At 44.2% G+C, this 14,785-nt stretch overlaps 1 protein-coding gene across 2 annotated transcripts in view; it reads right to left on the reverse strand.

Annotated features, from left to right (window-relative positions):
• The window catches only part of SMAP1 (small ArfGAP 1), a 100,294-nt gene extending 90,554 nt beyond the window's left edge, over positions 1–9,740 (reverse strand). For both annotated transcript variants that reach the window (XM_054195118.1, XM_054195117.1), the window contains exon 1: positions 9,492–9,740. In XM_054195118.1, coding sequence (XP_054051093.1) covers positions 9,492–9,609 — 118 coding nt within the window. In that variant the 5' untranslated portion in view covers positions 9,610–9,740. The remainder of the gene's footprint in view (positions 1–9,491) is intronic.
• Between the last annotated feature and the right edge of the window lie 5,045 nt (positions 9,741–14,785).

Raw genomic sequence — 14,785 nt, forward strand, 5'->3', positions numbered from 1 at the left:
ATTTTCTTCAGTCTTCTTTTTGCTGCTGATTATCTGTCAAAGCCCTTCTTGTTACCATTCACATATCCTTTATCAGATTCAACTCCACATGGACATTGTCCTTCCTACCTAAATGCATCCTCGTGTGCTTGGAGGACTGTGTCTCCATGTTCCCTGCAGGTCATCTGTCTCTGCTTCCACCTCTTATATGCTTCCTTTATATGTCTGAGTTTTGTCAGGAGCTCCTTGTTCATTTAAGCAGGCCCCTTGCTGCCTTTGTGCAATTTACTGCTCATCAGGACGTGCCACACTAGAGGTTAAAGGAGTGGCCCTTGGAGAAAAAAAAAAATAATCAACCAGCTTTCCTGGACCTCTCTATTCACTAGAACCATCTCCCAAATGGTTCTTTCAAGAAGATCCCTGAACAGAAGAGAGTCTTCTCTCCTGAAGATTTTGGTTTTGATTCTACTCCACTTCGTTCCCTCTTCAGATCCTGAACTCTTCCATCTCACAGTCACTGCAGCTAAGACAATTCCTAGCCTTTACATCCTCAGCCTTCCTTGTTTGTAAGCAACTGGCCCATCAGGCCCATCTGAGCATCTTCCTTTGTCCTCAACCACTTATGTTGATAAGTGGTCATCAATGCATACCAGAAGCCCCCTAGATTGCTTGTTCCCTGCTGTGCTGTCCCTCCAGCAAATATCAGTTTGTTTCAACCCCATGTGCACCAGGGTCTGTGAATGTTAGGCTTGAGCTGTCTGAGGAAGGCCTCATTCCTGATTAGGTGGTCTGAAGCAGATACCCCATGACATCACCCATAAGCACTCAACTGGCTCATTAGCCATCTCTAGGCAACGCTGCATGCAGCTCTGCTGCTCTTACAGAAAATGGCAACTTCCCCATATCATTATCATTCCAGCCCGCCCTTCCTAAAGCACCTGTGCCTATCCATTGCCATCCTCCAGTTGCGCAAGCTATCCCACTCTGTGATGCCAATAAAAATCACAGCTCAGTCTTAACTCATTTTTACCCTCCTATGATATCTGAAAATAATTCGTTGTTGACAGTGCAGTGAAGATGGACTCAACTAGTCATGGATTCAGTAGTGTTACTCTTCAAGAGCCTAACACGAGAATAAGATACCACTGAATAACTTTACCTGTTCACAAGGCAAAGTCATTAAGTCTTGGGGAATTTAGTTGTGGCCACAAGAAAACAATACAAAGCATCTACATTCCTAATGTAAAGCTGAATCATGCTCAAATGAATGTTAGTGATCCAGTCCTAAGAATGTGACACTTGAGCAAAATTAAGTGCTGACTACTCCCTGAGTAATGGCCGATAATGGCTCTTAAATCCTATAGGAAGAGGGAGTATAATCCTATATTAAAGAGGGAGTCACCTCTCCAGAAAAAGGTACCTCCCTAAAAGTCTACTTATCACATACATATACGTAATTGCTTCTTCTGTATTGTTGACAAGGACTTCTTAAGGCTGCTGCACAGCTGTTCTTTCTTTACAGTGTTCAGACCAAAGAGGGCAGATTCATAAGACAGCATCAGTTTCAGTTCCACAAAAGGAGATTTAGGAACAAAGCAAAGATCAACAGCTGCTATCAACAGCATCCTGCAGTGGCACCTTTTTCACATCACTAAGGAGTGTCAGAATCACAGCTTAGGTACCATTAGGAGACACACATCAGTAGCCCCTGACCAGAAGAACTAGGGTGTCTTGTACTTCAAAAAGCCAATAACATGGTCTCATCAATACCAAAAATCACTTTTCAGGAACTGTCCCACTTTTATGGTCCACACAAAGGAAACGGCTCAGATTGGTGCCCTACATTCAGAAGTATAGGCCTTGGCAAACTAAGGACATAAGGACTTCTGCATCTGTATAATCTACGTCACAGAACCTAAACAGTTACAACATAATAGTAAAAAAAAAAAAATCCAAGTCCCACAAATATTTTTATTAGCAGTCACAGAAAAATTTAGGTTGAAAGGGACCTCCAGCCTCCTGTCAAAGCAGTGCTAACTTCAAAGCTACATCATGCCACTTTGGGTCTCATCTTAAGTCCTGAAGAAGGGAGACTGCACCCACAAACACCGTTTTAAGGACTTCGGTAAAAAGCCTTCAAGCTGTGCACACAATTTCAACAGCAGGAACCTATATTTGAAGACAGCCCTGTTTTATTACAGGCTAAACAGGCTTCCTGTGACTTCTTTCAGACCATTCTTCTGTACTATAAAAGTCAGGAGATGGAAACAAATCCCTTCCTTACATGCAGAAAAACCACCACCAGAGTCACCCAATACTGCAACACCCTGCCCACATACAAGTTTTAAACTAAAGCTGCCACATTCCTCCTCTCCCAACAAGAGAGGTGTCTTCTGAAGAGCTCCTTTCTCAGGTGAGACAATTAATTGCAGCTCTCAGGGCCACAACAGCAACTAATTCCTAACAAAGATTCAGTCCCATGCAACCAGTGTCAAGAACAGGCAGACACGGAAATTTTACTTAGTAGCAGCAAATCAGACAAAAAAAAAAAAAAAAGGAAAAACAACTGGGGATACAGCGTCAAGACAGACTGAACAGAATTTCTGGTCCCTTAAGGTCTTTGACAAAGAGGCCAGAAAAATAACAGATGATCACTAGGATTTCTAGCGGTACGGTTCCTTACTATTATTAGAGGTCAAGATACATCATTCCAGTTGCTAAGCTTAAGCAGGACCCACACTGACTCAAAGCAGTTTGCCTTCATTATTCCTGGTGGAAGGATATTGCAAAGGCTCACCAAACAGAAGATGTTGATGCATATTCTAGTCTGTTATGTGCCTATGATCTTTACTAATCTGGTCTCACAGTAGCTATACCAACCTTGCAACAGAATCACACAGAGAACCACCAGCAATGTCTTGATACAAGTAACCTGATGTCAACATCTGGTATTTGCAGCTATATTCTTCAGTACAAGATACCCATAGAGCAATAATCAGCTACTGGTTGATTACTAATCTGTATTTCAATTTCAGCATAGGGTTAGAAGTTGCACTTGAGCTGATGTGTGAAACTGACCTCCAACATAATCCAACTGTTCCATTTTCCCTGGTGTCCTACTTCAGCAATTTCTGCACCTTAAGAGGAGGACAGGGACAGTCTTCACCTGAGGAGGTACAGCAGCCTTGTCCTACAGCAAGCTAATACTGTTGATGAGCTGTCCCAAAGCTTTCCGACACTGACAATCAGAGGCCAAAGCTGAGGCCTTGCACAGGCTGAAGGCAGTGGACTATAGAGGCTTATCCATTTGCTTTAGGTAAATTCCCGAGGAAGAAGTACGCTATTTATTAAAGTATACAGGCAAGAGCAACACAGTGAGAAGACCAGCCATCAAAACAAGCAAGCAGCAAAAGCAGCTTCACAAAGAGTGACGTCTGTGCACATTTAAGCTGGTCTTCCAGCCACAGAAGAGATCATATGCAAGATTTAACTGTCTACAAACTAAAAAGTGAGTTTGAACGGCAATAAACCTATCTGGAATATTACAGATTTGTTTTGATAGCTAGTTTGCCCATTTCAATTTAAACTAGATGTTTTTTCTCCCCCACTAAGAGACTTTGTGTTTGAGATTGGCAAGTTGTTACGGAAGTTAAAGTCAGGTTTACTTGAAGTCAAAAATTGTAATAATGGGTTCTGGCTACACGAATTTCAGTACAGCAATCCTTCCTGTTCAGTCTTTCCCCACACTCCTAAGAGCCTGCACCTGCCACTCTTCAGACAGAGAAGACCAAGTCTTCAGTCATATACAGATCTCCAAGGATACTAGTAAAACTAGAAATATTGAAAAATATTTTCATTAATATTATAATCAAAGTTAACCAATTTTAATCTGTTTGAACAAGCAACAGTATCAACGTGACTCTTTGTACTAGGATTCTGGTAAGAGATCATCTAACCAGGCTTCAAGCACTACCAGGCATGAAGTAAGTAAACACTGGGCGGGGTGGGGGGGGAAAGTCACACAGAATGCCTCCTCTGATACTGAAATTTATTCACCTTCTCTGAAGGCCCAAGACGTCAGCAACTGTCTATACAAAGGTCGGCAAACTTCCAACTATGCTATTTTAGCTTTGTTAGTTAAAAAAAAAAACAACCAACTCTAAAGCAGTTGACAACTCGGGTAATTGCCTTATTCACAGAGAGATGAATTTACAAGCAGATTTCAGAAGTCAATCCATTTGTACTAAAGCCAACATCCAAATGCAAGCATAACAAACACAAAAGGTATGTTAGAGAACATTCACACTGGTTTCAAACATACCTCTTTTGTTTAAACATCGTTAGGAACAGTAATTGGAATCTTATTTGACATTTGCAGAAACAGTCACACTAGACCAAGATTGATTGCCTTCAGTTTACTTTACAGGCCTACTTGCTTAGATAGCTTGTCCTTTGAAACTGCTGAATATCTTGTCCCTTTCTAAGAAAAAGCATCTCTTTTTGTCCTTCATCACACTCTCCAACTTCCAATCTTCAGTAGTGTTTAATATCAGCACCCAAATAATACCAGCCTTGCTGCCAAGCAATAACACAAGCCTAGGAGACTTCCAGCATGTTATAACTAGGTACTAAGTACATAGAAATAGCAAGTTATAGCCCCTATAGTCAAAGGGTTGCTGACTGAAGTTAACATTTTTTTATTTTGTCTCCATTTGACAGATCTCTAAGAGGTGTTATTGCTTAAAAGATTCAAATATCAGCACTGGAACAACAGTAAAAGTGCATATATTCGCCCCCTATAGTGAAAGGGGAAAAACACTCAACCACGTACTTTACAACAGCTTTCAGCATAGTGTACACAGGAGATAGATGGACAGATCTATAGCTATTTCCTTCTCCTAGATTCTTCCAATTCCTGCTAGCTTTACCTAGTTATACACACAAAAGGAGCATAAAGGCATTCCAGTCGCTTATCTCTTTCAGAAATTCAAGATGACTTAAGCTACTGCCAACATGCCTTACTATTTCCTACAAATATTAGAAACAGTAGTATACTACTTCCCAGTAGTATAACACTGGGAAGATATCTACTGCCTCATGTAGATGGCTGTTCAGACAGGGATGGAAAGAACAGGCAGTACACACACAAGCACTGCCTTGTCAAATACCATCCCAACCACCTCACTCTTCCAAAAATCTCAGTGATTGCAAAGACAGTTCCAGAACCTTTGACTTTTAGGCTTCTTCTTCACAGAGGTGTCATCTAGTCTTTCTGTCAGCTGTACAACTTACAGTTTGAAAGTGACACACGGCAACTACAGTATGGCCCTACAGCAGGTAGTTTCCAACATGTTTGAGCAGCGACAGTCAGATTCATCGCAGCTATTTCTATAGTTAAAAGGCAAATACAGAATAAAAAGCACTTCCAGAAACTGTTGCCAGAGTCAGCAATCCTAATTATTGCTTAATGCTTACTCTGGCAGATGTGTCCTCAGCTGTATTCTCCACCTTCCAAAAGGCTTCCAGAACAAAGCTCTCTAGTGTATCTGCATACCTCGTACTTGAAAAAGTAGGCCAGAAACCAAAAGATGGCTTTTTCTTGATACAAGACTACTATTAATGATAGCAAGTTTATCTTGAGGAAGACCAAGAAGTAGCTTTTTTTAATTCTCACACAAGAGCAAGCATGCAATAATATAGGAAAGGTGTACGCTTGAAACTTCCTCACAAGCAATGCAGAGGGTGCTCATATCCTGAGAGCAAGGACAGCTAATTCATTAATTTAGGAGTGAATCAGCAGTAGGACAGCAGTAAATTCTGACGAACTTTTTGATGAGATAAGTAAAGGCCAGCAGAGAAGCCTTAATGATATGAAGGAAGAGTTCAACAGTAGCATTACAGTAGATATGATCAAAGCAATGAGTGATAAAAATGCAAATATGACCACATGAAATTTTTTGGGGTCAAAAGGACATTTATAAGATTTTAAATGATATCTAGCTACCTGAGAACTCCCAGTGCCTCAAAAGATAGCAGTAAAAACAGATTTACAAGTACAGTCTGCAGGATTTCAACATCCCTTGGATGTTAGTATCCGACCAGAAGCCTAGGGTAAATATAATACCTAAGGTTTAAGAGAGACTATAACATTTACAGTGAGAGGAAGGAATTAGTGATGACAGCCTCTTAGCTTCAGTTAAGAACCCATGCTGAATTTAAGCTGATGCCAGCTACCTGAAAGACTACACTGAAAACAGTGGTTTTACGTATTGCCAGAACAAGACCCAAGATACAACTGCAACTTGTTTACCACAACCAGAGTTAATCATGAAGACAATGTTACCCAACAATTAAGTGAACAGGAAGAAAGCAAAAAACAGAATTCAGAAGATACTACTGAACAATAAAAAGGAAAATGACAGATAAAGGAGCAAAGCCCACACAAAAGAGGAAAGTAACAGAAACTGAAGGGGACTGCATTTTAAAGGGGAAGAAAGAGGAAAAAAAAAAAAGACTCAATTACATTAACAAAAGGAAAAACGTAAGTTCTGAACTAGGACTGACACCAGAAGTCCTAAATATTTTGTCATGAATGGTTTCATGTTCGTGTCTGCAGAACACATGACGAAGAGAATCTCTAGTGGAACTGGCAACGGAGAACTCCAAACTACAATGACAAACATGTCCAGAGATGAAAGGGATGCTGTTAGTGACGCAAGAGGTGAAGGAGACCATCACAGTCTGCGGAAGGCCATGCAGACAGCTCACACACACTGGTTAGCTAATAGAGCCACGTTAAAAATTGCTGCCTCAGACATCACTGCATACCAGGACTAGCAAAACTACAACTTTGCCAGACATCAGCAAGTCATTAGCACTCAACTGCCACGGATTAAGTGTGAAACACATTAGGAAAAATCAGCTGGCTGCAACTGAAAGAAGTGTCCTTCACTTCTCCTCTTCTTTTGGTCAACATGAAGTTTCAACAAATATACATATATATATATAAAAAAAACAAGGAAGAGTTCAACAGTGGCACCACGTGCTCATGCCAAGCTGGATTTAACTGAACAACTCATCGTGGGGTTTTTGAGCCACATGTCTTCTGGAAGTATACAGACATCTAGACTTCAGGGTATAGCAGAGGCATCTCAACATTTTTCACACAACTGTCCTTTCTAGAAGGAAGCTTCCTAAACTTAAGGAAAGAAATCTACAGAGAGTGTCCATATATGACCATCTCTCAGTTAAATGCCTGCAGAATAGCTGAAACTAAAATAAATTTATCATTCCACACTCTCGCCCCTCCAACTATAGGAAAACCACACACTTAACTACAGGAATACAGGCAAAGGCAGATGGCACTACAAAGCTAATACAATACAAGATCTAAAATAAGAATTGCCAGAAGAGGATGAGGCAAGTGCAAATTGAAGGGAGAAAGAGAATAATAAAAAAAAATATTTTCCTCAGTATTGTAAGCTCACATTGCATCACACAGTATTTTCATGTCAGCTTTCCTGGGGGACAGGGTGACAGCAAGCCATGACTCTGGCATACAGAGAGACAGCGAGGGAGAAGTGGCGTTGAGCAAAAGAGAAATCAGAGAGGCCTTTGGAAGTACAGTCAGATTTCAGTAAGGTAGCTACGTAAAATAATTTATTAGAAAGATGGCAACTGAATTACAGGTACTAGCAGAAGACAGTCTGGTCAAGAGGTTGGTAGCTCCTCCAGAACACAAACAGGAAAAAAACAAACTCAAGGTACATCAAAGTTTGAACTCATGGAAGAAAGCTCTTGTGACAGAAGAGAGGTATGAAAGTATGAAAGAAAACAATACTGGATAAAGATACTCATATACATTACACAAATACAAGAAGGAAGAAGCTGAAAGTGTCAGCATTGCTGAACTGAAGTGGCAAAAGATACCAAGCAGCAAGGACTATGGAGACTTAAAAATGATACTTTGAACAAGTGATGGTTAGAAAGAGAGAACTCAGAAGACAGGACAAAAATTAGTTGGAGAATTCCAGACTCTGATCTTGAGCAACCCAGCTCTGAGGCCTACACTATGGAAGAACACACATATGGAATTCCATCAGCAAGCAACTCAGAGCAGCATCCAGCGTGGAAGTCTCAAGTGCCAATAACGCACAAAACACACAAGCATGATTTTTGCAGAAGCAGAAGACCACCAGTTACAACAAGTCTTTTACACAGTAACCAGAAGTCTAGGTGCCAAAACAGCTGTGCTAGAAAATTATTAAGAAGAGTTATTTCCAAAATACAAAGATCTATAATCCTTGATGTAATCCACCTTATATACTTCTTGGAGTTATATACTAGGAAAATAAAGTCTTTTTATACTAGGAAAATAAAGTCTTTCTGTGTTTCTGATGTATTGTCCTGGTTTGAAGGGGAGAGAAGTAAAAGAGAGCATCTGTTGTTTGTTTTAGTGGACAGCCCAGCCCAAATCACGACATTTATCAAACAACAGCATTGTGCAAGGCACTGCACAATTTATGTCTATGGCGAAAAACGCAGCATGCACGGACTGGAAAGGAAAATGGTTGTTCAAAGTATCTCACCATACTTAACCTCCAGCTGAGGTGGAAAAGGACTGAGCAAGGCAGTTCTGGAGATAATCATACACTACAAATACCTCATCATTACTCAGGAAGTATTATACTTAAAACAATAACTTACTGTGCAATCATCTCATTTAGGGTAACGTCTTAAATGAATCGATGCTAGATGAAAGAGGGAGGCGCTACATTTTTCCATTTCAAAGCCACAGAACCCAAGGTAAACACAAATGTAAATACATATCTACCTCTGCGCCGAATAAAAGTATTAGACTGAAGGGAGGTAAGATTTGACAGCGATGTAATCTTTAAAGTTTCATTCATCACCAAAGCGAGATCTGTGGCACGTTTAACCGGACACAGACACCCAGACTGGAGGAGCCCTGCCGTGACTGGCTCGACACCGAAGGGCATCGCTTTGGAGGCTCCACAACCAACTCATGCGGCGGCGCCTGCCCCTGTGGCGGGCCAGCGCCTTCCCGAAGGCCCAGTGCCACATCCCTCTCCCGATCCACACCTGGCAGCGCGGGGAGCGGCGCTGAAACTTCAGGAAAGGGCTGGGCCAGCCATGGCACCCAGCCTCAGATGCATGGGGGGGTCCCGACCTCAGGGTAACGCCGGGTGGAGAAGCTGAAATCGCCTCACAAGGAAATCACAGGTTACGTGCTCTCCTGCCACCGCCGCTCCCCCCGGCCCGCCCCGATCCCCGCTGCCGCCCCTCCAGGCCCCGTTTCGGGAGGGGGCCGGTCGCCGCCGCTGCGGACGTGGAAGCGGGGCGGGGTGGCGGGGCGGCGCCCTCCCTTCTTCCCTTCCCCTCCCCGGGCCTCGCCGCCGGCCTCCCGGCCCCAGCGGGGACCCCGCCGAGGCGTCCGCGGGCGGACACACCTGGCCCGGCCGCTCGCCTCCCCCGCGCCCGCCCCGCCGTACCCTTGGCCTCGCAGTCCGCGCAGTACTTGTTGTCCTCCTCCCGCAACAGCTTGGCTAGGATGGCCTGGTGCTGCTCGTTCTGCTTCTGCGCCTTCTCCCGGCAGGAGCGGGTGGCCATGGCGGCGACAGCGGGGGGCGGCGGCAGCGGGTCGGGCTCGGCAGCGCTCGGGACGCGGCGCTCCGGCCCTGGCGCAGCCACGGGAACCGGCTGCCGCCAGCGCCGACTTCCTCAACCGGAACTACTTACGGCCGCAGACGCATCCGCCCATCCCCTTCTCGCGCGCACGCCCACCTCCGCTGCGGCTGAAGAAAATAGTCCGCCGGGTCCTAACGCCGCGCCGCCATGTCGCCCTTCCCTTTCCAACGGGTAGGCGGCTCCACCCTGAGGTGGCTTGGGCACTGCAGAGAGGGAGAGATGGCCTAGGGGTAAGGGTCACCTGGAGAGGGCAGGTGGTATCCATCCGCCGGCGGGTGAGCCCGCCCTCCAGGTAGCGCCCGGGGAAGGGCGGGGCCGGGCGCGAGACGCCGCACCTGAGCGGAGGGGGCGGGGCCGCCGGAGGGGCAGCCTCGGGGACGGCGGCGGGTCCGGGCTGTGGGGCGGGCGGCGGGGCCTGTGCGCCCAGGGCGGCGCCGGGCACGGAGCCCGCGAGCCGTCGGAGGGTGTTCCCGGGCAGCAGCGTGGTTCCTGCCCCCGTGCCCCGCGCGGCGGCTGGGGCGTCGAGGCTCCTTTGCGTAGCCCCGGGGCTCGCTGTTGTAGTCTCAAAGCTGTGAGGGATGGTGCAGCTGCCCTCGGGCGCTGCTGGCCAAAAACCCGCCCGTCTTTGCCTTGCCCCGACTGGGGAACCCCGGTCAGGAAGCCCTGCCCCTGTCCTGGGGCTCCTTAGAACGTGGCGGCAGTAGCACAACTGCCCTTGGTGTGGTCAGCCGAGACTTGGCGGCGGCAAGGTGGATCTGTGCCTTCTGCTGCTTAGAGGAATTATTTTACCCCCGGACTGTGGGGTATCTGGTAGTCTGTGCCTCTCCATGTGGCAACCCACAGGTGGTAAATACCCCAAAATACACAGCCGAGTGATCTGCCAGCGCCGGTGGTATTAGGTGGCCCTGTGGCCTTGGGGCAGGCCTCTCTTTCTCCAGGCCGGTGCTGGAAGCATAAAAAAAAAAAAAGCTGTTACAGCTTCTTGATTGAATGGGCACAGCCACAGCATTAATTTGCCCTCTGAACTTTCTCCAAGAGTACGCGTTTCTGTCTGTAAGAAAGCATTGTGGGCAGCAGAGGCCTTACAATGAAGAGGCTGGTGCTTTTTCCCTCCTGCTGAGGCGGTGTGAGGCTCTGAGGGAGGCAGAGTTGGATCCCGGGGCTGCTCTGTGAGTTGGACACAAAGCACCGGCAGAAGGCATAGCCCAGGCTGGTCTCTGCCCAAGGCTGCGCGCCTCTACGCTTTCCCCCTCTTAAGTACCATGTCTCTAGTCTCCCCTTTCTCCATTTTGTATCAGGTCCCTTTTTCTGTGCTGAGTATTCTGTCGAGTCTGTTCACCAGGAACATCCTTTTTGTCAGCTCGATTCTAGCTTGCTTTATTTTTTTTCCTCTCTAATCCAACCCTTCTGGAAAGAGCTGAAGCCTATATATAGCCTATAAAATGCTTAAGTGAGGCAGATGGAAATTCAGGTCTTTTCTTTCTCAGCCACTAAATTACTGAATCATGCTCTGTGTCTTTCTTTTTCTCAGATCCAATGGTGAACTAATTATCCCCTAAGTTTGGAAGAGTTACAACGGAAAGAACTGAGACTACTGCACATCAAGTTAATTAGTAGTTAAGCTAGCACCTAAGATGGGAGACTGTGTTTAAATGTCCCTCAAATAAAGTAGGGAGCTAAAGCCTGGCCATAGGATGGGAGAGTGCCCTGGCCAGTGAGTTATTGGGTATGAGATTGCAAAATGAGGATGTGGTATTGATGCATAATTCTAAGAGATGGTTTAGCATCCTACTTGGAGGCAGGCATTACGGGTTAGAACTAAAAATACAGAATGGCACAACCATGTTGAGCTCCAGCTGCCTTACCGCAATCCCTAAATCCAAAGACTTACTGTACCAGAAGGAATGTAAAACAAACGTTAATGCAGCCTGATATCAGCCATACTTGGCTAGGGACTCAGTTATTGGGGTGCAACAGTCCTGGCTGCTTAAACATGACATTAAACGATACTGACGTCTTCTAGCTGAATACTTTTCCTACAAGCATACAACTGTTTTCCTTTTCTAGCCCAAAGCGTTTTTAATTATTGGATCTTTTGTAGAGAAAAGCAGCTTCAGCTAGAAGGGCAGCGAATACCTCTACTCATCACCATCATCCCAGGGCTCTGAGGAACAGAATGCTTTTCAGAAAGGCAAGAGCTGTGGGTAGGAATTCCCTGAGAGAGAAAAGAAGATTAAATTCCCTCTCATACGCTAGGTAAGCAGCAGCACTGCCATTTTAGAAGAAAATATTAGTTGCTTTTGTATGTTGTGACAGACTTGACCTGTAAATTACGTGTAGTCTGAAACTCTCTACCATATTGCCAGAAGGTATCAAATAGCTTTGAGCAATCGGTTTAATTTAATGTGCATCAGTTTCTCTGATTCTAAAATGGATACAGTGATACTTGCCATGAAAAGCGATACAGTTCCTGTGCTTGATAAAACCTACGCAAGTGCAGAGTAAGCGCATTGTTTGATGTGTGCTTTGGCCCTTCGTGCCTTAAAACTAGACGTCCTGACTGCTTATTTCCTGGGTCTAGCTCCCGCTTTGTGTGCGTGCTTGAGTGGATTGATGTGGGATATCCTCTTCTAACTGTCGAGCGTGAAGATGTGTTTCTTGTGTTCAGCTCTGAAAATTATCCTTTCCTTCACAGTACTTATCCATGCGTCTGTAAAGTAGTAGAAATGTGAAATCACCTGCTTTGCTGTGGGGCTGAGATGAATAGGTGATTAATATTTTAATAGATGGCGCTTTGAAAACAGCATGCTGTAAATGCATTATTAGGTATTTCCCGGAGAGCTCAGATGAATCTAAGGAAGATAAAAATGTATCCCTTCTGTGCCTTTGCTGCTTTTTCTAGATCCTAAAGAGAAGCAGAGTGTTGTAGATGCGAAGTTACTGCCTGAAGCATTTTTTCAGAGGGAAAAAAAAGGAAGAAAATATGTCTTTCAGGATACAGTAGGATTTATAGAATGAGTTAAGGTCTGCCCACACCAAGCCGTGAAATATAGTGCAGAAAGGCCAGATATGTCACCACCTAAGGCTCCTTCAGAAGGAGAAGACACACAGTCATCCTGCTGAGCCCGTCAGCTTGGTGCCCTTTGCTTCACCTTTCTTTAAGCCCTGCAGAGCACAGCCTATGCTATCCATTTTTGGAATTGTTTAAGTACATACTCCTGTGTTTCAAGACCTGTATCTTCAGAATTGAGTGAGTTCCATGTGGCTAACTGAATTTTTCATAAAGTAACTTAAATAAATACCAGAGTTCTGCAGTTTCCAATGTGAGAGATTGTGTTGTGTTCAGTAAAAGCGCAGATTTACCCAGCATGAAATAGACCTTTCCTTAGCTGTGACCACCTGTCATCCTGTAGGCTATTCCACTGTTTTGCAGGGATACCTGTAGATAACTTGTGAAGTTCATGTTGTCTTATAATCTGATAGCTGAAATTCACTGGATCTAGACACCTGCCTTATTCAGAAATCATCCCATAAGCCAGCTTTAAATCGTACTTGCTAATCAGGACAGTATTAGCATAAATTTGACTTAATGGGGGAGAATGTATCAGGTGCAAAGTTATTAACTGGATTGAAACCAGGTGTTAAAATAGCTGTGTTTTTTAATACCTCATCCTCAAATATCAAAGTCCAGAAATAAACAGGGTTCCAGTTAGAGTTGCTGAGTTTGAGAATTTGTGATTCATAAGAAACCTTGGTGCTTCAGACGTTTTCACGCTCTTAAGAAAAAAAAATAAGACATCTATAACTTCCTGGGAAATGGACATTTCAATAATGTTTCTGAAACTCAGCTCTTCAAAGTTGGCTCCCCAGGCTGCCATGGGGTCAGGTAACGTGGTACCTGCAGTCCTTGGGTGGCAGAACCTGAAAAGTTAACCTCAACCACTGTGTTTCAGTGCGCACTTTAGATGGGATGGAATTTCTATCACAGACTTAAGAAAATCTTGAGCTATGAGCCAGTCACCCTGTCTACCCTTGGTAGCCAGCGGAGAGAAACAGGCATTCCTGAAGGTGGTTCATCATGTCCTCAGACAGGTGTCTGACTGGGGTGAGCTGAATCACCATCTGGAAGGGCCTGCGTTAGGAGGAGGTGAATCACTTTCTGGATCGTTGGTGTCTCCTCATTGACTATAAAGGATAGAGAGGGTGACCGTCTCGTACCTGAGTGTACAAAAGTTAGACATTTAGGAAATGAATTCTCAGCGTTGTTTTTAATGAATGAGATTTCTTAAGCAAGGTACTTTGTGTAAGAAAACTCCTGCCCAGCTCTAGTTCTGGTATCTTCAATCAAAAAAAGAGAGGAAGCCTTAGTAACTTCATGTTACGTGAAATAATATCTGTATCAGGGAATCTGCAACTATACCAAGTGTTTCCTCATATTTTTCTTTTTTGCCTAAAAAGAAAAATACAGCCCCACAAGCAAATTCAACAAAGTGTTAAAAAAGTGCAATATTTTTACAAAAAAAAAAAACCAACAAGCCCCAGCCTTTGAAAATCAGAAAGTTTAGAGTTAGTTTTCAAAGCTCAATTTTAATTCTGCTCTGATAAACCTTTTTAATGTTAACGTACCAGCTATACATATATTTGAACATAATACTTACGTTGATTTATGCTTTACAAAACCTAAACTATACAGGACAGAATGTGTTGATACTATAAAAAGAATCCTTATGCAATGCAAAATTGTTAGGGACAAGACTGTCTAAACCATAGTTGAAAATACTATGTACATAAGAGTAAGAAGATTATATCTCAGCATCCCCCAAATGGGTAGTAAATGTTTGGCAGCCTTGTAGGGTCACTGCAGTTGGAAATCTGATCAATAACGATGGTGGCCTTGCCCCAGGAGTGGCACGAGTCATGTGTCCTTACAGTTTGAGCACTTACTGCCTGGCCCGCAAAGCAAACAGTTATAGTGTCACTCCTGAGATGGTTAAAAAGTATAAAAGGAGCAAGATTCATAGGTTAGGCTGTATTTTCAATGACTTCTAGTTTCTGTACAGCAACTTGACTGGAGAGATATTAGATAATTTTTTTCTCC

Source organism: Rissa tridactyla, chromosome 3 (genome assembly GCF_028500815.1).
Source record: "Rissa tridactyla isolate bRisTri1 chromosome 3, bRisTri1.patW.cur.20221130, whole genome shotgun sequence".
NCBI lineage: Eukaryota > Metazoa > Chordata > Aves > Charadriiformes > Laridae > Rissa > Rissa tridactyla.